The sequence below is a fragment of the Neofelis nebulosa genome, chromosome 13 (genome assembly GCF_028018385.1).
Source record: "Neofelis nebulosa isolate mNeoNeb1 chromosome 13, mNeoNeb1.pri, whole genome shotgun sequence".
Classification (NCBI taxonomy): domain Eukaryota; kingdom Metazoa; phylum Chordata; class Mammalia; order Carnivora; family Felidae; genus Neofelis; species Neofelis nebulosa.
In genome coordinates, this window is record NC_080794.1 from 64,821,785 (window position 1) to 64,844,476 (window position 22,692).

General features: G+C 42.0%; 1 protein-coding gene and 1 long non-coding RNA gene across 10 annotated transcripts in view; one reads left to right on the plus strand and one right to left on the minus strand.

Annotated features, from left to right (window-relative positions):
• The window catches only part of FBXW4 (F-box and WD repeat domain containing 4), an 82,262-nt gene extending 80,859 nt beyond the window's left edge, over positions 1-1,403 (minus strand). For 2 of the 9 annotated variants that reach the window (XM_058697547.1, XM_058697546.1), the window contains exon 1: positions 475-1,398. In XM_058697547.1, coding sequence (XP_058553530.1) covers positions 475-1,274 — 800 coding nt within the window. In that variant the 5' untranslated portion in view covers positions 1,275-1,398. Of the gene's footprint in view, positions 1-474 lie in introns of all 9 variants that reach the window. The other 7 variants (XM_058697542.1, XM_058697541.1, XM_058697549.1 and 4 more) reach the window with 7 other exon arrangements.
• Positions 474-14,812, plus strand: LOC131493257 (uncharacterized). Its single transcript, XR_009252544.1, has 2 exons — positions 474-608; positions 10,470-14,812. It is a non-coding gene; the product is annotated as an uncharacterized LOC131493257 (long non-coding RNA).
• The last annotated feature ends 7,880 nt before the right edge of the window (positions 14,813-22,692 follow it).

Sequence of the window (22,692 nt, forward strand, 5' to 3'; positions counted from 1 at the left end):
GATTCCATCCGAGCCCTGCAGCCCAACAGCCTTCAGAAGAGGGTGAGCGGATGAACGTCCGTCCACAAAAACGTTCTGACAGACCACATGGCGGACATGGGTCCTACACCTGGACCAGAGGAGGCGTGCGAAGCCTCAGGCCAGCCTGGCTCCTGGGGAGCTGAGGAACCAGGTCGGTCACCCTCTGCGAGGGAAGACACGATTACAAGCTGAAGGCAGTGCTTAAGACGGGCTAATTGTGAGAAGCCGCCCAGGGAGGGTGCCGACTGAGGGATGCTCACGGGAGGCTTCTCGGATGGGGGCCTCCGACAGGAGAGGGGCTCTTGGGGAGGGGTCCGGGCACAGGCCGGGTCCGGGCCTCGGGCGGCGTTCGGGGTGCGACACAGCCCCGGCCGACCAGGCCGCGGCGCCCCGCCCTTTCCCGGGACGCCGGCCGGCCCGGGGCGGGGAGCGGGCGGGCGAGCGGGCGCTTACAGGTCGGTGCCGAGCCGCGTGAAGCCGGAGTTGAGCGAGGCCCGGGCTATCCGGCGCCAGAGCAGGTCGCAGCTGGTGAAGCGCCGCAGCCAGCGGCACACCTGCGCCAGGCGGCCGAGGGCCCGCATGTCCAGGTAGGAGCAGATGAGCAGCAGCAGCTCCTCCGGCAGGCGCAAGAGCGCGGGCCCCGCAGCGGGGCGGCCGGCCGGCTCCCGGGCCGCCGCCTCCTCCTCGGTCGCCGCCGCCATGGCCTCCCCCGCCGCCCCAGCCCCCGCGATGCAGCCCCAAGCCTGACCCCCTCGTCCCTGTGCTCTCCCCGGCCTGGCGTCCTCCCGCCGCCCAGGCCTGACCCTCCATTCCTCCTTCTTGCCATCACCTCTTCCTCTGGCCTCCTTCCCCGCCCCTGCGCTCCCCGCATCTCCGCGTACGATCCTTCTCTCCCTTTCCTCCACGCTTCCGCAGCCCTCTCCTTCCTCCCCCGGGCCTGCGCTAGCTCCCGCCTCGGCCCCCAGCCCCGCTGCCTCCTTCGCCTTCTGCGGCCCCGGATTCCCTTCCGCCCCGCTTCCTCTTCCGCCTTGCCCCGCTCCCGCTTTTCCCTTCCCCTTCCCCTTCCTTCGCTTCCCCCTCGCGACCCTCCCTTCCTGCAGTTTCCTCGCCTCCCCGCCCTCGCCCTCGCCGGGCCCGCAGTTCCCGGGCGGCCCCGGGTGGCCCTGGCTGCCCATGAGCGGCCGCGGGCCCGGCCCGACGCAGAGCCGAGCCGGAGCCGCCGCCGCAGCCGCCCCGGGAGGAGGCGACACCATGTCGGACCGGGTCACATGGGGGCGGCGCGGGCCGAGGCCTGGACCCGCCCCTCACACCCGCGGCCCTTGGAGCCGCTGCGGGGTGCGGGCCGGCCCAGGGAGCAGACCCCCTCCCCCATCGGCCTGGCCGCCGGGAGCGCTGGGTGGAAGCACATGCATCCACTCGTCTAGCATGTGAGGCCCTCCAAGGGCCAGCGAAGGCCCCAAGAAGAGCTTCCGCCTTCCACGAATCTGCCTGTTTGGAGCCTCTGCCCTCAAGAAGCATCCATTTGGGTGGCCTCCCCTCCTTGGGAGCCATCCTCTTCCTTGAGCGACGCCTCCTTTCCACAGGCCATCTGCCACTGCCCCTGCCCCGTGAAACCGTAGCCCTGGAACTTGGCACTTTCCTTAGCCCTGGTCCTCCTGCAGGGTAGGAACCGGGTCCTGATAGTGAGTTGGGATTTTAGATCCTGAGTCCATAACTCCCCAGCCATGTTATCAGGAAATGGCAAAGCTAGGGCTTCTTACTAGTCACCACAAAAGTGCAAGTGGATTCTGCCAAGGTCACCCAGGAGTCCTTCCCCCACACCACCCACTTTTGTGGGTGAATTCCATTCACAAGGGCACCAATCTGAAGGGAGAGCTAAGAAAAACCAACCAAAGTCTAGAAATGCTCTGACATGACCCACGCTAGTCACGTGTGGCTATTGGGCATTTAAAATGTGGCTAGTCCAAATGGAGGTGTGGTGTATGAAATAGACACCAGATTTTGAAGACTTCTAGGAGAACAAGAATGAATTATCTCGATACTTTTATGTTACATATTGAACTGATGACATTTTTGACACATTGGGTAAATAAAATGTATTTTAATGTAACTACTAGGTAACTTAAAATTATGCATGTGACTTGCATTTGTGGCCCCAATTGTTTTTCTTTCCTCTTTTTTTAAATTTTTTTTAATGTTTATTTATTTTTGAAGGAGAGAGAGGCAGAGCACGAGCAGGGGGAGAGCAGAGTAAGAGGGAGGAGACACAGAATCCGAAACAGGCTCCAGGCTCTGAGTTGTCCGCACAGAGGGGGCTCAAACCCACAAACTATGAGATCATGACCTGAGCCGAAGATGGAGGCTTAACCAACCGAGCTGCCCAGGTGCACCCCCCCCCCCCAGTTGTTTTTCTATAGCACAGCACTGGGCTAGGCAGCCAAGATTTGGGAGGGAGGAAGATGACTATCCCTGTATATCCTGTACCCCAAATCCTGTTTCATTTTGTATTTACGTCTTAAGACCCATTTTCAGGGAGCAAGAATGAATGAGAAATCATTCAATTATTCAATACCTAGGATAGCCAAGGGAGACCTAGGAAAGCTACTACATTGCATTATGGTGCTGCAGAAGCATCATGTAACAAGGTCAGACCGGAATCTGGCTCTGCCCTAGAATTACTTTTTGATCTTAGCAAAACAACAACAAAAAACCCCACCTATCTTGGCCTTTTAGTGTTCTCAGTTTATAGTGGAGATAATGCCTCTGCCTTACTTTCGAGGGATAAATGAGATGATCCCTGTAAAATGCTTTGAACTCCTCTAAGAAAATTCTCAATAATAGTTACAGGTCAAATCCTGTTACAAAAAAATACCCTTACCAAAAAAAAAAAAAAAAAAAAAATACAACAAAGGCTTTGTGTTGAAAAGATTCCCAAACTCCAACCAGTGGTTTACTTCATAAAAGAAATATTTGATATGACGTTTCAGTACAGCTAAGGAATTTAGACCATCTCTTAAAGATCATTATAGAGAAATTTATTTATTCACAGGATAGAAGGCTATTGAGGTAGGAATGCTGCAAATTGAGGTAATGACATCAACTAAACATTTATTGATTTTGCTACATTTGTGTACTGTGAGCCACTGTGGAAGGAAGACCCAGATGAATACAGCATATGGTACCTACATTTTGTGTTCAGATTTGTGTTAGACGTGTTTGTAACTTCTTACTCTTTAACTATTTTTTAACCATTCCTCTGTAAAGCTGAGAGTTTTTCCACATGACCTAGTTTTTATGGGAGTATTAAAGGCGCAAAAAATTATTTCATTAACCCAACATAAATCAAGTCAGTGTTAAAATCCACCCTCATACAAACGTAACTTACTCTTCACCCTATGTTACCTTTATTGATGGAGAAATTAAACTATCACTTAAAAACATTAAGTCACCCTCTTTCACATCCAAGCTAGAGATCAAGTGAGCTATTTGAACTGGAATTTATGGTGTAATGATTTACCATACATACATACATACAAGCCAAAGTTACTCAGTATGGAGAAAGGCAAAGCCAAAATGGGAAATGGGCATATAATCTGTTACGTGGTGGTAATGTGTACCCCTAAAATCCTGAGCATAAAAAAACAAGAAACAAAAAACTATAGTCTTAGCTCTGAGAGGTAGCTAGATGTTTTACTCTCAAAATTTTGGGGCAGTGCAGAGGGTACTGAATACTTTTTAAAAAATCAACTATGGCTGAAAGATGGGTTTATAATGAAAGTAAATGAGTGTGGAGCCTGTTTGGGATTCTCTCTCTCTCTCTCTCTCTGCCCCCATGTGTGCATGCTCTCTCTCTCTCGCTCTTGCTCTCTCGCTCTCTCTCTCTAAAAAATAAAAAAAAAAATAAAGAGGATTTTTAAGATATAAAGCTCTTTGTGTATGTCCATGTAAGTGTAAGCAGAGTAGCAATTATTGCTGTGATAGGTAGAACATAACGTATGCTTAGGTTTGTAAAAACACTAGAATTGTGTGTTCTGTCCATTCTCATACACATAGGTAGCAGTTTCAGACAGGAGCCCATGTACCCACTGGTGAAGCACTCAGGGCCCCAATCTTTAACTTTAGGAGTGGGCAAATTTAACAGGGAAATTAATCTGAGATGAATTAGAGAGAAAGAGATTATTTTGTAAATGACAGTTTTCAATGTCAAACACTGGCTCAGATGCTCACCATTATTCCTGTATAATAAGAGCTTATATTTATTAAACACTATCAAGCACTATTATAAGAGCTTTCCGTGTATTGTCTTATTCCTATCAACAGTCACATGAGGAAGATGCTATGAACTCGGTTTTTTGCACGAGATGAGACTGTGGTCACATGGTTCCTAAGTGCCAGTCTACCCCCAAAGCTATACTCTGAACCATGCCTATGCCATACACAGCAGAAAATGAAATAAGGCATTGAATTCAGGGTCCTCTAAGATTCCTTGCAACTGATAAAGACACAGTTAATAATATTATACTTTACCTCTGACCATCAAGCAGTTCTGGTGTCTAAGTAAAAACTGCTTCTAAGCATTAAAGTAGCTCCTTTCATATCTTCATTATTTTCTTTATTTAAATAATTTTTTAAGTTTATTTATTTTGAGAGAGAGAGCACAAGAAGTGGAGGGGCAGAGAGAGAGAGAATCTCAAGCAGGCTCTTCAGGGTCAGCATAGAGCCTGATGTGGGGCATGAACCCACAAAACTGTGAGATCATCACCTGAGCCAAAATCAAGGGTAGGATGCTTAACCAACTGAGCCACCCAGGCACCCCTCGGTTATTTTTTAAGAGTTAACTATGTGGACCAACAACCTCTTAGTGATATTCATAGTCTTTTTGCAAAACTTCAAAGGGATTTGTAGGAACTAATCTATCCTGCAAAAAGAACATTTAACCAAAGTTTAACAATTTGCTTCATTTTCTTATGTTAAATATAAGTAATGATGTATGTATGACGCATATTACAGGAGCCTTTTTTGTAAATTTATCCTTATTTGTAAATTTGCAAACAGATTTTGTGAAGTGATGTTAATAATGGTTATTTCTATGCCATACGATCTAGTAATTCCACTACTGGGTATTTACCCAAAGGAAACAAAACACTAATTTGAAAAGACATATGCATCCCTATGTTTATTTCACCATTATTCACAGTAGCCAAGATATGGAAACAACCTGAGTGTCCATCAATAGATGAAGGAATAAGGAAGATGTGGTGTAGGTACACACAAACACACACAGAGGAATATTATGTAGTCATAAAAAAGGATGAGATTATACCATTTGCAACACCATGGGTGGACCTAGAGGGTATTACACTAAGTAAAATAAGACTGAGGGAGACAAATACCATATGATTTCACTCTGAAATCTGGAAAACAAATGAATAAACAAAAAGTAGAATCAGACCTATAAATACAAAGAACAAACTGGTAGTTGCGGGGGGGGGGGGTAGGGAGTTGGGCAAAATGGGTGAAGGAGAGTGGGAGACACAGGAATGCGGTAAGTCACAGGAATAAAAGGCACAGTACAGAGAATATAGCCAATGACATTGGAATAGCGTTGTATGATGACAAATGGTAGCAACAATTATGTGAGCATAGCACAACGTATAAAGAAGTCAAATCGGTATGTTGTACACCCAAAATTAATGTAACATTATGTGTCAAAAAGTTTTTTGGAAAAATAATGGTTACTTCTAGGTAATAGAATCTTTGGATTTTACTTTGCACTTTTTTGTAGTTCTTGATTTTTTAATAAGAAGCACATATCACCTTTACAAAATCAACAAAGTCTCTCAAAAAGAACAATCACATTGTCATGAGTCCAAACACATCACGCAAAAAGAAAGTTGGGGATTTGAAGCCTAGATTATTGCCACAGTTTTTAACTAGCCACCTAAGTTTCATTAAACTTTATTCCACTTAAAAATGTGTATCATGTACAAGTAAAAGGACAAATTAGAGTATTAGAAATAAGAGGCCTAACAGTGAATACTACATCTAGAAACATGTGAACATCTCATAAATAGAAGAGTAGAGGGGCGCCTGGGTGGCTCAGTCGGTTGAACGTCCGACTTCAGCTCAGGTCACGATCTCGCAGTCCATGGGTTCGAGCCCCACGTCGGGCTCTGGGCTGATGGCTCAGAGCCTGGAGCCTGCTTCCGATTCTGTGTCTCCCTCTCTCTCTGCCCCTCCCCCGTTCATGCCCCTCCCTCATTCATGCTCTCTGTCTCAAAAATAAATAAACGTTAAAAAAAAATTATAAAATAGAAGAGTAGAGCCTAAAGTTTTGTTTTCAGGAATCATATATCATGTTGGTAGGTTTGTATTCTGCTATCATGTTAGACATACCACCAAGATCTTCTGTTTTTTTTTATGAATCCATTGTCTTTGTCATATTCAAAGATAAAATGTTTTTATTTCATATGAAACAATTTAAAGCACTGTTTAAAAATAGGGCACCAGTCGGTTAAGCATCCGACTCCGGCTCAGGTCATGATCTTGAGGTTCGTGAGTTCAAGCCTCACATCGGGCTCTGTGCTGACAGCTCAGAGCCTGGAGCCCATTTCGGAATCTGCGTCCCCCTCTCTGCCCCTCCCCTGCTCATGCTTTGTCTCTCTCTCTCTCCTTCAAAAATAAATAAACATTTTAAAAATTTTTTTAAATAGTTACTTTATGGAAAAAAAAAAACAGAAGGAAATATGACCAAATGTTAGAAATGGATGCCTATGAGAAGCAGAATCATGGACAGTTCTTTTTGCTGTTGCTTTACACTTTTCTGCATCTTCTAAGTTTTCTGCAGTGAACATGTATTATAGAAATAATCAGTTTTTTAAAAATCCTAGGAGTTTATACCTAAATGTAAGAAATAATTAAATTAGTTCATTTAATATTTTTAGAAAATTTTTTTAATGTTTACTTAGTTTTGAGAGAGAGTGAGTGAGTGAGTAAGTAAGTGAGTGAAGGAAGGGTAGAAAGAGACACAGAATCCAAAGCGGGGTCCAGGCACTGAGCTGTCAGCACAGAGCCCGACACAAGGCTTGAACTCACAAACTGCGAGATCATGACCTCAGCGGAAGTTAGATGCTTAACCTACTGAGCCACCCAGGCGCCATTTTAATATTTTAATATTAGTTCATTTTAATACTAAAGTTCATTTTACACATCACTCATGCAGAAGAATTCCTAATAATTTGTGTTATACTTCACCTTCACCAAGGCAAAGCATAACTCTAACCCACCCCCACTCCTAAAGTGAGGGCTGCACATAGGGATTCCTTCTAAAGAGTACAATATGGAAAGGCAGGGGAGAGTAACTTTACAGTGGAGAAAGCTGACAAACACTATTTCAGCCAGGTGATCAAGGTCAACATCAACAGTGATCAGTCATGTTGATAGTAGTTACCCTTGATATATCTTGATGAAAATGGTACTTTACCTCTGTGGCCTTCCTCCCCAAAACCTATAATCCCAGTCTAATAATGAAAAAAAAAAAAAAAACAGACAAATTCCAATTGACAGACATTCTACAAAATACCTGACCAGTGCTCCTCAAAAATGTCAAGACCATCAAAAATAAGGGATGTCCAAGAGATTGTCACAGCCAGGAGGAGCCAAAGGAGACATGACAACTAGATGTAATGTGCTATCCTGGAGAAAAAAAAAAAAAAAAGAGGACATTAGGTAAAAACTAAGGAATTCTGATCAGCCCATTAATTGTTACAAATGCATAACACTACTGTAAGATGTTGATAATGGGAACATATGGGAACTCTCTCTACTGGCATCACAATTTTTCTGTAAATCTAAATCTGTTCTACAATATAAAATGGATTTTTTTAGTTCATTTTAGCCTTTTGTGACTCTTACAGAAAATCTTTGCAAAAATCATAATGCATGTGAAGGCAGTGTGTTTCCTGAGTTATAGAGACTCGTGATAGGAAATGCTATCCTGTCACCACAAATGCAAAAAGAGAAGGAAGGAAGGAAGGAAGGAAGGAAGGAAGGAAGGAAGGAAGGAAGGAAGGAAGAAAAAGAAAGAAAGAAAGAAAGAAAGAAAGAAAGAAAGAAAGAAAGAAAGAAAGAAAGAAAGAAAGAAAGAAAGAGAGAGAGAAAGAGAGAAAGAAAGAAAGAAAGAAAGAAAGAAAGAAAGAAAGAAAGAAAGAAAGAAAGAAAGAAAGAAAGAAAGAAAGAAAGAAAAAGAAAAACTAGGGGCGCCTAGGTGGCTCACTTGATTAAGCATCTGACTCTTCATTTTTGCTTAGGTCATGATCTCACAGTTTGGGAGTTCAAGCCCCGTGCAGGGCTCTGCACTGACATCAGAACCTACTTGGGATCCCCCTGCCTCTCTCTCTGCCCCTTCCCTGCTTGCATGCTCTCCCTCTCTCAAAATAAATAAACTTTGTTTAAAAAAAAGAAAAAAGAAAAACTAATGTCCCATAGGTTATCTCAAACAAAAACCTCTAGTCACCCAAATTAATAGCTGTACCAGGATTCATTTTCCAGAAGAAAAGATGTCATTCCAAGATACTGTCCTGACTTTACATTGTGAGAAAATAGACATTGGCAAGCACCAATTTTTATAGAAATGATATATATGAATTGAAATATATAGAATGTAGGGGGCACCTGGGTGGCTCAATTGGTTGAGTGTCCAACCCTTGATTTCAGCTCAGGTCATGATCCCAGGGTCATGAGATAGAGCCCTGTGGGGCTCCACATTGAGGATAGAGCCTGCTTAAGATTCTTTCTCTCTCTGCCTCTCTCTCTCTCTCTCTCTCTCTCTCTCTCTCTCTCTCTCTCTCTCCCCTCTGCCCCTCTCCTCCACTCACACGCCCTCCCTCTCTCTCTCTCAAATTTAATAAATAAGGGGCACCTGAGTGGTTCAGTGGGTTAAGCATCCAACTTCAGCTCAGGTCATGAACTCTCTGTTCATGAGATCAAGCCCCACATCAGCCTCTGTGCTGACAGCTCAGAGCCCAGAGCCTGCTTCAGATTCTGTGTCTCCCTCTCTCTCTGTTCCTCCCCCCCTCATGCTCTGTCTCTCTCTCTCAAAAATAAAGATTTAAAAAGAAAATTTTTTTAAACTGTTTAAATAATAAGTAAAATATAAATCTACACAGATATATATAAAATTAAGGACTCCGTGTCAATGGTGGGTAGAAGAGTAAGTAAAGGGCTTAGCAGGATGCAAATATAAAACGTAACTATGGAGAAGAGAAAACAGATTTTCAGATTTGCCAGTTAAGTCATGCTACCATTAGTTTGTCTGAGATAGCCTTCTTCATGTCAATAGGTGATGTTCAAAGATATTTAGAATGAAATAGAGAGTATACCATCAGCATTAGGATAAGATAAATTCCTGTGTTGCCACATGGCATCAGAACTTGTGATTTTTCTGATCTCTGTCAGCAGGAAGACTCATTTGGCAAAAGTGGAAGATGGAAGATATAAACCTTGAAGATGAAGGAAACCACAAAAATCTTGTGAAATTTTCATGATCAACTAGGGATTTTTTTAATAAATATATACTTACAAACACATATGCATACAAACATACACAAATAAAAATAAGATCATTAAGACAGAATACATACAAACATGATCTTAGGAGTTCTCTTCCAGTAAAAGAATGACAGTTAAGCTCTAGAAAAAAATTAACTTAAGTATCTTCAGTACTTCTAGAAGAAAGTGCCAGATCAAATATAAAATTCTTGGGACGCCTGGGTGGCTCAGTCTGACTTCGACTCAGGTCATGATCTCACGGTCTGTGAGTGTGAGCCCCGCGTGGGGCTCTGTGCTGACAGCTCAGAGCCTGGAGCCTGCTTCGGATTCTGTGTCTCCCTCTCCTCTGCCCCTTGCCTGTTCATGCTCTGTCTCTCTGTCTCTCAAAAATAAATAAACATTTTTTTTTAATTTTAAAGAAAAGTTAAAATAAAATAAAATTCTTATATCTGATTCTATAATTATTTCTATTTAAGAACACCTGACATCAAGCAAATTTTTTCATCTGAGACATTCATTACACTGAATGAAACCACAGGATATAATTTATTTATCTTGTCCTAGGTTTGGGGTCTGTTGAAAATGAGAAAAACACAAAAAGTAACTTTTCTGGAGTACCATTCAATTGCATTATTTTGAACAGATGGTGGGTTGTGTTCAGTTGCTAAATATGAACAAAGTTTGGATGTGAATGGAATAAGGATAGGTCTTCTTTAATTTTTTTGGCTTTTACTTTAGTAAAAAAAAAAAAATGCGTATATACACACCCATACTCATATGCTACTAAAGAGCAGTTATGACTTTTGTACCAAAATCGTACTGTTCTCCTTTGAAAACCTGTGTCACTGCTTCTTAAAAATTATGTATTCTATATAATGTGCCTTTTCTCCTTTCTATAGCAGCTGTTTCAAACACAAATGCAGAGATGAATGAGGAAAATCCCCTACATTTAAAATCCACCATGGCGAGAAAAGCAGGAAGAGGGCCAAGCTAGCCCCTGGGGATTTTCCCAGGTTCAGAAGATTGACCTGGAAACAAGGAGTACAGATTGAGCTCTTCTTCCTTGAGCGGCACAAGCACTGGTCAGAGAAGTTTCCAAACACATGGAGCTTAGTGAGACCACCTGCTCCTAACACAGGACAATGGCTACTAGACCACCAACTCTGTTGCTTCGAGTCAACACCAGCTCTCCTTTACAACAGATGACAGGCTTTCTGCCAGAGGAGTCTGCCGGTGAAACAGTGAGCAAAGAGAGGCTAAACTTTACATGTGCAACAGAAGCTCATAAATTAGGAACCAAATGGACAGATGAAAAAAACTGAAATTGAACGAGGTCGGACAGTAGAAGCAAACAATACTCACATGGATATCAGCTCCGGCAAGGCAGAGCTAAGAGTTCAAATCCTCACTTGACAAGGGCTTGAGACTCCAAATGCCATGGAGGCCCCAATATGCGGAGAGAAATTTTTGCCCAGGTTCTCATGCATGCCGTCACCATGACCAGTCTAAGTGGAGGTGTGGCACAACCCAGGGGATCTAATCTATAACCTCCCAAGATCTTCATCTCTTAGATGACTCAACAATAGGAAAGGAGTCGCAACAGTCAGGCCCCATAGCTTGCTTTGCCCTCCCCAAAGAACTGAAGTCAACTAGAAGTTCCAATTTCCCCGAAGTCATGTATGAGATAGCATGTCAAATTGGTTTTCAATTAAAAGTATATAAGAAAATGTTTAATAATATTTCGTAGGTTAAGGGAATTAAAGTTAATACCAGCTGCTGGAAGGAAATTCTCAATACAGAATCCTACGTTAACCCATATAGGAAAGTCGATGAAAAATGGAATTTTAAATTTTTAAGCAGGTAGGTCATGACACAGTCCAGGCGGGATCCATGATGAGACTGAGAGGAAATAATTCAAAAAATAATTCAAAGTCTTGGCACCACATAACTGCCATAATTCTGCTTGTTTGTCTGTTTGTTTTTTTGAAAACTATAAACCCATATCCCCTTGGGTAATTTTTTTAGTTTTTAAACATTTAGAAAACAAAATTTTAAAACTTGTTCAAGAGCCCTCCGGGTTACAATTCAGTCACTTATTTACGGTACCTAGGATAGAGTCATAGACACAACCTGTGAGGAAAGAAGCCACGATTAGAGAATAGAAGCGTTTGGAACAAATGTATTCCAAACTGTTTAAATAAACCATGGAACACCTGTAGAATTGCTATAGAACGATCTCTAATATACATTAAGGGGAAAAGCAAGCTACAGAAGAGTGTATATCATACGTTGCCATTTGCAGGGGAAACTACATGTGTGTGCTTTGACTTTTGTACACCAAAGATCTCTGGAGAGACACACGCCAAAGATCTCTGGAGAGATACACAAAAACCTAGCACCAAGGTCTGCTTCTAAGGAGGGGAACTGGGTGCCATGCTATTTTATACCTTTTGAATTGTTAACTATTAACTATTTGTATGTATCATCTATCAAATAACAAGCTTTACCTCTAAAAAGGGGGCACTCTTAAAAAAGTGAAAGAGCATTTGCAAGCATGTGTTGGGCAAATGGGAGAGGCCATAATGAAAGAAATTGCCATTATTTTGCAATAGAGAGCTATAGTTGACAAGCGGGAGGGGGAATTTGCAATCTGTTCACTGGGATGTCAGAAGATAGATCAAAACGAATACCCAGACTGTGAAAATATGGTTAATTACTGACAGAAGGAAAAACCATAAAGTCCATCCCATTGCATTTAAGTGAGCAGTGGTACATCAAGGAAAAGGGACTAAATAGGAAGAAAATACTGGAGTTCAACCAAAAATATAAAGAGAAAGAAAATATAAAGAGAAAGAAAATCATTTGTGAAATACAGTTTCAGAATGTTGTAATATCACAGTAAAATGTATAAAGAAATTTTCAAATGAACTCTGTCAGATCCTGAAATCAGTAAAAAAATTTCACTTTCTTAAAAATACTTCCACAAACACACCCCTAAAGCACACACGCATTCAGACACATGCTGAAAGCAGCCTGTGGGACCATTAGGACAATTCTGGACTTTATGGCTATTTCTTTTTTACGGGTCATTCTTTGCATTTTTACTGCCCTAAATTTACCTCTTAAGTCACAGCAATGCAGATTGAGCTTGCTTTCTTCTTTAGTTTTGTTTCCAACCAAATCTTTTGTACATTTCTGGAATTTAAGCCACCTCAGTTACCGCTACTTATCTATAACACCATTGCTTTGAGGGATTAAAGCAGGTTTCTTGTAATACACTTAGATCAAGAGTTATCTGAGTTGAGAAGAATATCCTGTTTGAGTTGGGGATGGGGACTCTTTTTTTATTTTTATTTTTTATTTATTTTTTTTGATCTTGAGTTGTTTTGATTTCCCCTGAGAGCCGTAATCTTCAGCAAGTGATATTTTTTAAAAAGCCCCCAACACACCACAAAACATTCCAAGTGATTTTAACTCCTGAATGAGGTTGGGCTACCTGAGTGATTCTCTCTCTTCTCTTCTTTGGCAGAAAGGATTAGAAACCTCCACAGAACTTGCTCTCTATTAAAGTGGAGTGCTGTGCATTCATTGGCAAGAGGTGAATTGTTTTCAGATTACATGTGAAAGAGTGTGTGTGTTTCTTTCCCACATCAAAGACTTGGATGGAGGCAGTTCTGAGTATTGCCAGGGATGCAAGAATTGGTGCTAAAGTGATTAACAAAATTGCTTTCCTGCAAAAGAAGCACAAAACATTACCTAGGGATTAGAGGAGGAGAGGGCAAGATTAAAGGTGATGTTGAATTTTGGGTGGAATATCTTATCCATCTTTTTCAAATCATGCTTCAAGGATTCTGCAGCCCCTCCTCGGGGAAACCTGAGCAAATCAAGGTCTTGCTTTCTCAAATTTTGTACACAGGGGCTCCGACAGGGTAAAATTAAAACTACTAACATAAGCAGTACTCACTCGTGACCTCCATATCTTCATCTCACACTACAAATATATTTGGATTTGGGATGGATTTTACTCAGCACACACCAACGACTCCGGTGATCAAAGATTCTTTCATTTGTAATTGGTACGTGTATCCACCTGTTGGATTTAAACGATAGTGTTTTGTAGAGTTTCTGGAGTTGTCTGGTTTTAGCAAATCTTGACCTGATTAGTATAGCATCCCTTGTAAAACCTACTTTCCCAGTGAAATCTCCATCTAGCCAAAATGTGAAAAAAACAAACCAAACCAAAATAATAATAATAATAATAATAATAATAATAATAGGACCTATATTGCAAATAGTGAAGGAAAGATAATAATCATGCAGTAAACCTCACAATTACTAGTTTAGGAAATTATTTTAAAGGGTATCTCTAAAATGCCCTGTGACATTCTTTGTCATGTAGCATTTTTTGATCTATTCTAAAAACTGAATTTAGGCCACCCTTCCTCCAAGAAGTCCTCCTGACTTTGGTCTCCTAATCAGAGACAGGCAGAAACATATAGGTACATGTAACTGTTCCAGTGTGAATAAACTTTTCTTCCTCTTTGCTTTCTTCCTTTAAAACATTAAGTCCCCAGAAGGAAGGGCACACATATCTGGCTAGGTGGGGAAAACGTAAAGTTGAGTGCAATTGCAAAATAAATAAATTTGAAGCAATACATACAGTATGATGCCATTCCTGAGAAAAGTTAACACAAAAAACAGTATCTTAACTCTTGAGGGAACATATGTATGTATAGAAAAGTACAAAAAAGAGAACAGAATTATCAATCTTAAACTCATGCTGGTGGCTGCCTCTGGGAAGGAAGGTGGGAAATGAGATTGGGGGTCGTGGTTAAAGAAAATTTTAGCAACATCTGTAACATTTATTTCTTTTAAAGGGAAAAAATCCCATTAAGCTAAGATGATTCACTTAGGCATAGTTAGGGGATGTGAACAGTCACTGAAATTGTTACCTAAACACACAGCAGAGGTTTGAGATCTCATCTTTGTCCTCTTCTGTTTTTTTGGTTTTCTTGGTTCAGACACAAGTTATGTCTCACTTCCTTTACAACAACAATAAAACCTGTTCCAGATTGATTAAATAATTCAGAAGAGTTGTTATCTTCTCTTTTCCCACAATAACATCATCCTCGCAAATTTACGTGCCATGGTGATGGAACTTGATCTCTGCAGGTGTTCTGTAAAAAGGGTGACACACTGTGAGTCCTCAGTAAAGAGAATAAATAAATGAATAGATAAATAAGCACAATTTGCTTGCCACCCCGCAAGCAAGAGTTTGTGGGTGTTTTCATTTTGAAAAGTTGTTTCTCAAGGTTGCCTGTGTGACTTCTTCGCTTTCAGGAACGTGTTGAGAACAATCATTTTTTATCTGTCTTTCCCCCGGGGTCCCGTAAGGTCACTGGACATAAGATAGCTGTGAAATTTGACATTGTTCCAATTTAAATGCTTTACCCCAGCAAGTGCAAGACTGTGGGCGCGTCGGTGCGGGGATTGCCACGGCCAGGCCGGTGCTGAGACTCGCCAGCCCTCCAGGCTTCAAAGCCTGCCATCCTTGATCTCACTAAAGAATGTTTTTGAATTCTGTGTCCATCTAGTGGTTGCCTGCAAAGATCTACTTGGCTTTTTCTTTCTTCCTTTTCTTTCACACTTGATCAGTGAGATTCTGTTTGTGATGGGGGTTTTGCCCCCCTTGGTCTTTAATTCTTTCACAGGTGGTTTCAAAGTGTCTATCCTCAGCCACTGCTTTCTATAAACAAGCCGGAATTCATGAACCCCAGTTACTGATGGCTCTCCTCACAGAGCAATTCTTCTCTCACTTTGAAAATGAACTGTTTTGTGGACAGTAAAGTACAGTTCTTTTTCACAGATGAGATTAGAGACTGGAGGGGAGACTAAAGGGAGGGGAGGTTTTTTCTTTTCCTTTTTTTTTTTTTTTTTAACTGGAGAGTCTTTTCATTGTAACTTATTTTAGCAAATGCAAGAACTTTACTTATTTTGCACTCAGTTGCAACTTCAGTTAAAGATGACAAGGTGCTAAGTGAAGGGTGCTGGCAATTGCTGATTTCCTCATCGATCCCATCGTCTCCAGCATCCCAAGTATAAGGGTAGGAGTTGAAGATCCGGTGGTTATAGGAGCTAATATGGTTGCACATCCAAGGAATCAAATGATCTCAGTTCCATTGGAGAATTCTGATGTGCCACAGGGGTGGCCATATCTAGCATCACTTCCTCCCCTCTGTGGGCTGAAAAGTCTGTCCCCGAGCCTCAGTTCCTCTGCTTTGAGGTTTTTAGATGTAGTTCAGTGCTTATCTGTAGCAGCCGTTGGTAATAATGGTTTTCACATGGATCCTGAAAGTTGGGGAGCTCATGGATTTATACTATTCTGAACTTTGTGAGAAAAAAATAATGGAGGCCATGTTTCCCAACACATTAACAGTGAAAGAGCATATGTGTGTCTTGGGCCACCCTGGCCTCTAGGAAGATGGGGACACACACTGAATTAAAGTCACTGCCTTCGTTCCAGCTCAAATTAAAACAGATATTTTTAATATTTTAAAATACTCTTTCTCTTTATAAATGTAACACACTTTATTAGAATCAATTAAAAAAAACATAAATTGTGTTTACCGGAAATTGCTTATAATAGCAAAAAACTGCAATTAAACAACCTAAATGTCCATCAATGGGCAACCAGCTAAGTAAACTATAACATGCCCATCTCTGGAATAATATCTAATCACTTAAAAGTGTGAAACTGGGGGCACCTGGGTGGCTCAGTCAGTTAAGCATCCAACTCTTGATTTTCACTCAGGTCATGGTCTCAGGGTTGTGGGACTTAGCCCCGCATCAGGCTCCACACTGAGCATGAAGCTTGCTTGGGATTCTCATTCATTCTCTCTCTCTCTCTCCTCTCTCTCTCTCTCCCCACACACACACACTCTGCCCCTCTTCCCCTCATGTGTGTGCTCTCTCTAAAAGAAAAAAAAATAAATGGGGCACCTGGGTGGCTCGGTCAGTTAAGTGTCCAGCTCTTGGTTTCAATTCAAATCATGATGTCACGGTTCGTGAGTTCGAGCCCCACATCGGGCTCTGTGTTGACAGCACAGAGCCTGCTTGAGATTCTCTGTCTCCCTCTCTCTTTATTCCCCTCCCTCGCACTCTCTCTCTCTCTCAAAGTAAATAAACTTTAAAAAATCCAAATTATTTTAAAAAATGAAAAATTAAATTAAAAATAAGTAAATAAAATAAAATTATTAAAAAAGTCAAAATAAAAAATAAAAAAGTGAAACTGGAAAGGAATGACATGGAAACATATCTACGAATGATGGTGAGTGAAAACAAAAGTTGACAAATTATATTACAAAAATGATATGTATAAAACAATCCTATATACACGTCAGGTACATGTACATACGGGATTGAGGGAGGTGATCTAAGGGGACTTTAACTATATCTGTATATTTTACTTTTTTACAAGAAGATGTATGTATGTAATCCTCATGTACTTAAAAATAATTTTTAGGGGCGCCTGGGTGGCTCAGTCGGTTGAGCGTCCGACTTCGGCTCAGGTCACGATCTCACGGTCCGTGAGTTTGAGCCCCACGTCGGGCTCTGTGCTGACAGCTCAGAGCCTGGAGCCTGCTTCTGATTCTGTGTCTCCCTCTCTCTCTGCCCCTCCCCCGTTCATGCTCTGTCTCTCTCTGTCTCAAAAATAAATAAATGTTAAAAAAAATTTTTTTTAAATAATAATTTTTAAATGATTTTAAAAACCAAATAGAAAATAACTAAAAAGAAAATAAATAAAATCGCCTTTAATCTGCTACCCAGCCTTCCATATAGTCTTTCGTATATATAATTCTCTAAAAATTGTTTTATTGTGGTACTATATACATACAGTAAAATTTACTATCTTAACCATTTTTAAGTGTGCAGTTCAATGCCATTGACTACATTCAAATTGTTGTGCAATCATCACCACCATCCATCTCCAGAACTTTTCCATCTCCCAAACTGGGACTCTGTCCCCATTTCCCCCTCCCCCAGCCTCTGGCAACCACTGTTCTACTTCCTGTCACTATGTATTGACTACTCAGGTCCCTCATATAAGTGGAACCAAACAGTATTTGTCCTTTTGTAGCTGGTTTATTTCACTTAGCATATAACGTCTTCGAGGTTCATCTGTGTTGTAGCATAGGTCAGAATTTCATTTCTTTTAAAGGCTGGAAATTTCCACTGTATGTATACAGCATGTTTTCTGTATTCATTCAGCCATCAGTGGACACTTAGTTTATTTCCACCTTTTGGCTATTACAAACAATGCTGCCATAAACACTTGTGTACAAATAGCTGTGTGAGTCCCTGCTTTCAGTTCTTTCGTGTAGATACCCAAAAGTGGGATTGCAGGGTCAAACGGTAATTCTATATTTATTTCTTGGAGCGGCCTCCATACTGTTTTCCACATTTGGCTGCACCATTTTGTATTCCCACCAGCAGTGCATTAGGGTTCCAATTCTTCCACATCTCACCAACGTTTGTTTTCTGGTTTGCTTGTTTATTTGTTTGTTAATCATAGCCATCCTAATAGGTGTGAGGTGATTATATACTTTTAAAAATTAAAAGCTGGCCTCAACTGTAGCTTAATATAACCCTGACATTTTCCTATACCATTAAATATCCTTCAACAGTATCATTTTAATGCCTGCATCGCCTTCCACTGAGTAAGATGTACCTTAATTTACTCAACCAATTCCCTATTCCTGGAAACTGAAGTGTTTCCACGTTTTTGGTATTATAGAGAGTGCTCCATATTCACATTCTTGACTTTGTTTTAAAGTTGCTTATAAATTCCTAACAGTCATAGAGCATATACTTTTTTAAGCTTTGAAGATCAACATCCAATTTAAAATTCAATTAAAAAGAGGGATTGGAGGACAGAAAGAATTGCCACACTGCTACACACTTAAAGACCCCAAGCAAACTACTACTTAATCAGTTGAGAAATTCGCTCACACAATGTAAAGAGTGGGCATTGTCTGTTAGCCCTCCAGCAATTCGCCTTTCACCATTGACCTACATCGAAACCTTCTGCTTAGAAAAAGAATGTAGAAGCCTCTCACTTGGAAGGCTTGGCTCAGTGGTAGTCGGGTGCTACAAGAGTCTGTGTGTGAGCGCTTTCATCACTGGAGTCCACTACTGGATCCAGGACCGATCTGAATCTCTTTGACTCTGCTCCTTGCTGAAATACGATGCTCTCTCCGGGGTGGCAATTGCAGAAGTGTTTAAGAGTACCAGGACTAACACACCGGAGAAAGGAAGTTCAAGAGGAGGAATCACCCAGGAATGCATGACAAGGTGGTAGCTTTCTCCCTCCTGAACCGCCCAGTTACTAGTTGGCACAGCCTAGGCCCCCAGAGCCTTGGGCAAACTTTAGTTATGTCACTCTGCTACTCAGAGACCTCTGCCACCCATAGGCTTTGTAGTCAATCTAAAGCTCTTTGCCTGGCACTCAATACTCTGGTTTCCCAGGACCTCTCTCCATCCTTATTGCCCCAGCACGAATTCTTCCATTCCACCCAGACTGACTATTTGCTACCCCAAGTGGTTCATCATGTGAAAAGACCTTTGGACTTAGGAGTGAGACAGTCTGGGGGCGCCTGGGTGGCTCAGTCAGTTAAGCATCCGAGTTCAGCTCAGGTCATGATCTGGCAGTTCATGGGTTCAAGCCCTGCGTCATGCTCTGTGCTGACAGCTCAGAGCCTGGAGCCTGCTTCAGATTCTGTGTCTCCCTCTCTCTCTCTGCTCCTCCCCTACTCTCTCTCTCTCTCTCTCTCTCTCTCAAAAAATGAGTAAACGTTAAAAAAAAAAAAAAGGGTGAGACAATCTGGATTTGAACGCTGGCTCTGCCATTTCTTTAGTAGGTGACCTTGGGTGAAATACTTGACTTTGTTGAGCCTCAGTTTCTCATCTGCAAAATGGGGAGGACAAAGCCTCCTTTGCTGTATGATCGTGTATATGTTAAACTGGACAACAGCGTGTAAAAGAAGTTCATACAATGCAGAGTGTGTAGTGAGTGTTTGATAGGTGACATGAATGTCTTGTTTTTCCTGGACTCTGAGCTTTTGCTCCTACCTGTTCTCTTTCTAGAAAAATTCCCCCTCATATGAATCCCACCCAGTCATCAAAACAAACTCATGTTTTGGCCCCCTCGAAAGCTCTCCCCTGAAAATCCTTAGCACTCTCCAACTAGACTACTCAATTGGCAGTAGTCTAGACTGGCTGGTATTGGCCCCACTTCTCACCATGTCCTTCTTCTCCAGATAGCCTGTCAAAGGACAAAAACCATGCCTACTACCCACCCCTTCCTCCCTACCCCACTTTTCTCCCTCTGCATCAAGAACGTTTTACACACAGTAGATGGTAAATAAATATTTGTTGACTGACACTTTTCACTTCCCCTGACCTTCATGACCTGCCCGTATCAGTATGTCCATGTCAGTCCTTCTAAATGGATTCTCCCCTGACCCAATTTTCAGGGAGCACAGATTCCAATTTTGCCCCAATAATAATCATAATTAATGTAGAGCACTTCCTTGCGTACAACATTAGCCTATAAAGTCAACAGAATGGATATTCTTGTTATTATTATCCCTATGTCTTAGAGATTCAGAGAGGTCAAGCGATTTGTCCCAAAGCCACAAAGCTAGGGTACGGCAAAACTAAAACTAAACACAGATCTACTGATTGCAAAGCTCATGCTCTTGGCCTCACATAATAAAACCTCTCTGTATACTTATTTTGCTGAAGTTTATTTATTTATTTTGAGAGAGAGCACACACACGCGCACACACACACGAGTGGGGAAGAGGCACAGAGAGAGAGGGAGAGAGAGAGAATCCCAGGCAGTCTCCATGCTGCCAGCGCAGAGCCTGACATGGGGCTCAATATAACAACTGCGAGATCATGACCTGAACCAAAACCAAGAGTCAGATGTTCAACCGAATGAGCCACCCAGGCAACCCTGTCTCTCCATATTTAACTGTTAATGAATATTGGTCCCTCTGTGAAATAGTATTATCATGGAATTTTAGGCCCTTGCCTAAGAAAAAAATGGTGGTGTTCTTGGCTAACTTCTTTATTGTTTGCAGAGGCATGGAAGAAATGCACATGATATGCCAGTTCTCAGTGAAACGTTCCAGGTAAGAACCTGTGTAAATTATTTCCTTGGGACCCAGAAGGAAAGCTGGGCTTTGATGGGAAGGCATCTTTTCCACTATACCTTAATTAATGGCAACTCAGAGCATCTCTCTTTGAAATGGTTCCCTCACTATCCTTCTGATCTTCTTAAGCGACCTTCTGCCCACACCCCTCAAGGCTCAGGGCTTCTGCTCCAAGGCCTTGGCTCTGGCTCCCAGAAGTTCCTGCAGTCACCCTCCATGAATTAGGGCTCCTCCAGCAAAGGGCACAACTCGTTAACAACAGCTCCAGGACATCATAGGTGATCCTGATTAGAAGCGATGCTAAGAGATCCTAGCACTACACGGTCCTCCAGCACACCAGCAGCGTCCCCAGTTATGCATCTCATCGGCTGACAGCTCAGCGGACATTCTTTAGATTTAGGGAAGATATGAACCATCTGTGGTTCACCTGCAACCCAAAGCAGATCCGTGACTCTCAGCTACCTCTGTCACTGAGTAAGCAACAACTTAGCGTCTAGAGTGTTAATCTACCTGTTATCCCAGTAAAAACAAAACAAAACAAAAACCCTGGAAGCCACATAAATCTTGACTTAACTGTTAGCCCAGATTCTGTTGGTAATAGTTGCTTAAACTCTTTCAGCAAGTTCCTCTTTCTTCCTTATCCCACCTTGGACACTTGGGCACTAAAGGCAATTGGCTGAGCTGCCTCCAGAATTGTTCAATATACACTGATTGAGAACCATTTTCCATGTACCTTGCTAGGCACTGGGGGATGCAAAGAGGAGGGGTGACGAGAGAGTCTTCTCATGTTTTTCTCAACTCAGTTTCCACCACGAGCCCCACTTTCTCCCAACCAGTAAGACTCACATCCTCAACAAACCCCTAGTTTTACAGGGACTGTTCACATTCTCCATCTTGTTTTCTGAGATAAACACTGGCATGGACATGAGCACAGCAATGGCTTGATTATGTTCTAATTACTCTGGGCCAAAAGCAGGAGTTAGATCTCAATTCACATGCTCTTTGGTAGACTGTCACATGGGACCCCAGGCATAATATGCCTTCATCTTTACTCACATAGCTTGGTGAAGCCCTCTCTCCCTTTCTCACACTGCTGTAGCCACCGGTTTTCCCACACCCACCATTCTGTCTCAAACACTAAGAGTTCAAACACTGCTCCTCCAAAGATCTTAACCTTGAGACTTAGACATTGTCCCTTGTTCCTCAACAGCACCTCCTCCCTCCCTAGCTGCTATTCAAATGAATAAACAAATATTTATAGAGTGAGGAAGAGGGGGGAGGTGGGGAGGGGACAGCTGTGATTACTGACCCATCCTGCCCCAGCCTTCCCTCACTCAGAGTGTCTTTGGGAACAAGCTCAAAATGGAAGTTAAGAAGATAAATTCTAGTTTCTTGTGCTCTCCTGAAGACCAGCAATGAGCAATTCAGATTTGAAATGTTAAAAAAAAACATTTACAATAGCATCCAAAAAAACCAAATACCAGCTATAAATCTAACCAATCATGAACAGGGTCTACATCTAGAAAACTATACAACACCAATGAAAGAAATAAAAGGCCTAGATAAATGGAAAGAGAGTCTGTGTGAGAAGGTCAGTATACAAAAGTCAATTGCTTGCATAGCCCAGCAATAAACAACTGGAATCTGAAATTTTGAAAAAGATACCATTTCAAAGTCTTCTTTCTCAGAGTCATGTGTTCAGGCGATAAGCAGTTTCAACTTGACTATGTCCTTTAGTCAGAAGTCCTGGGGTTCCTGAGACCTTCCATGTAGTGGCCCAGATGTCACCTTCAGCTTGAAGTCCAAGCTTTCCTGTGATTCTGACCATTGCCAGATTCCTCTGAGGCACTGTTGTTTGTTGGGTTCTTTTTTTTTTTTTTTTTTTTTTTACTCGAAGCTTCTTTCG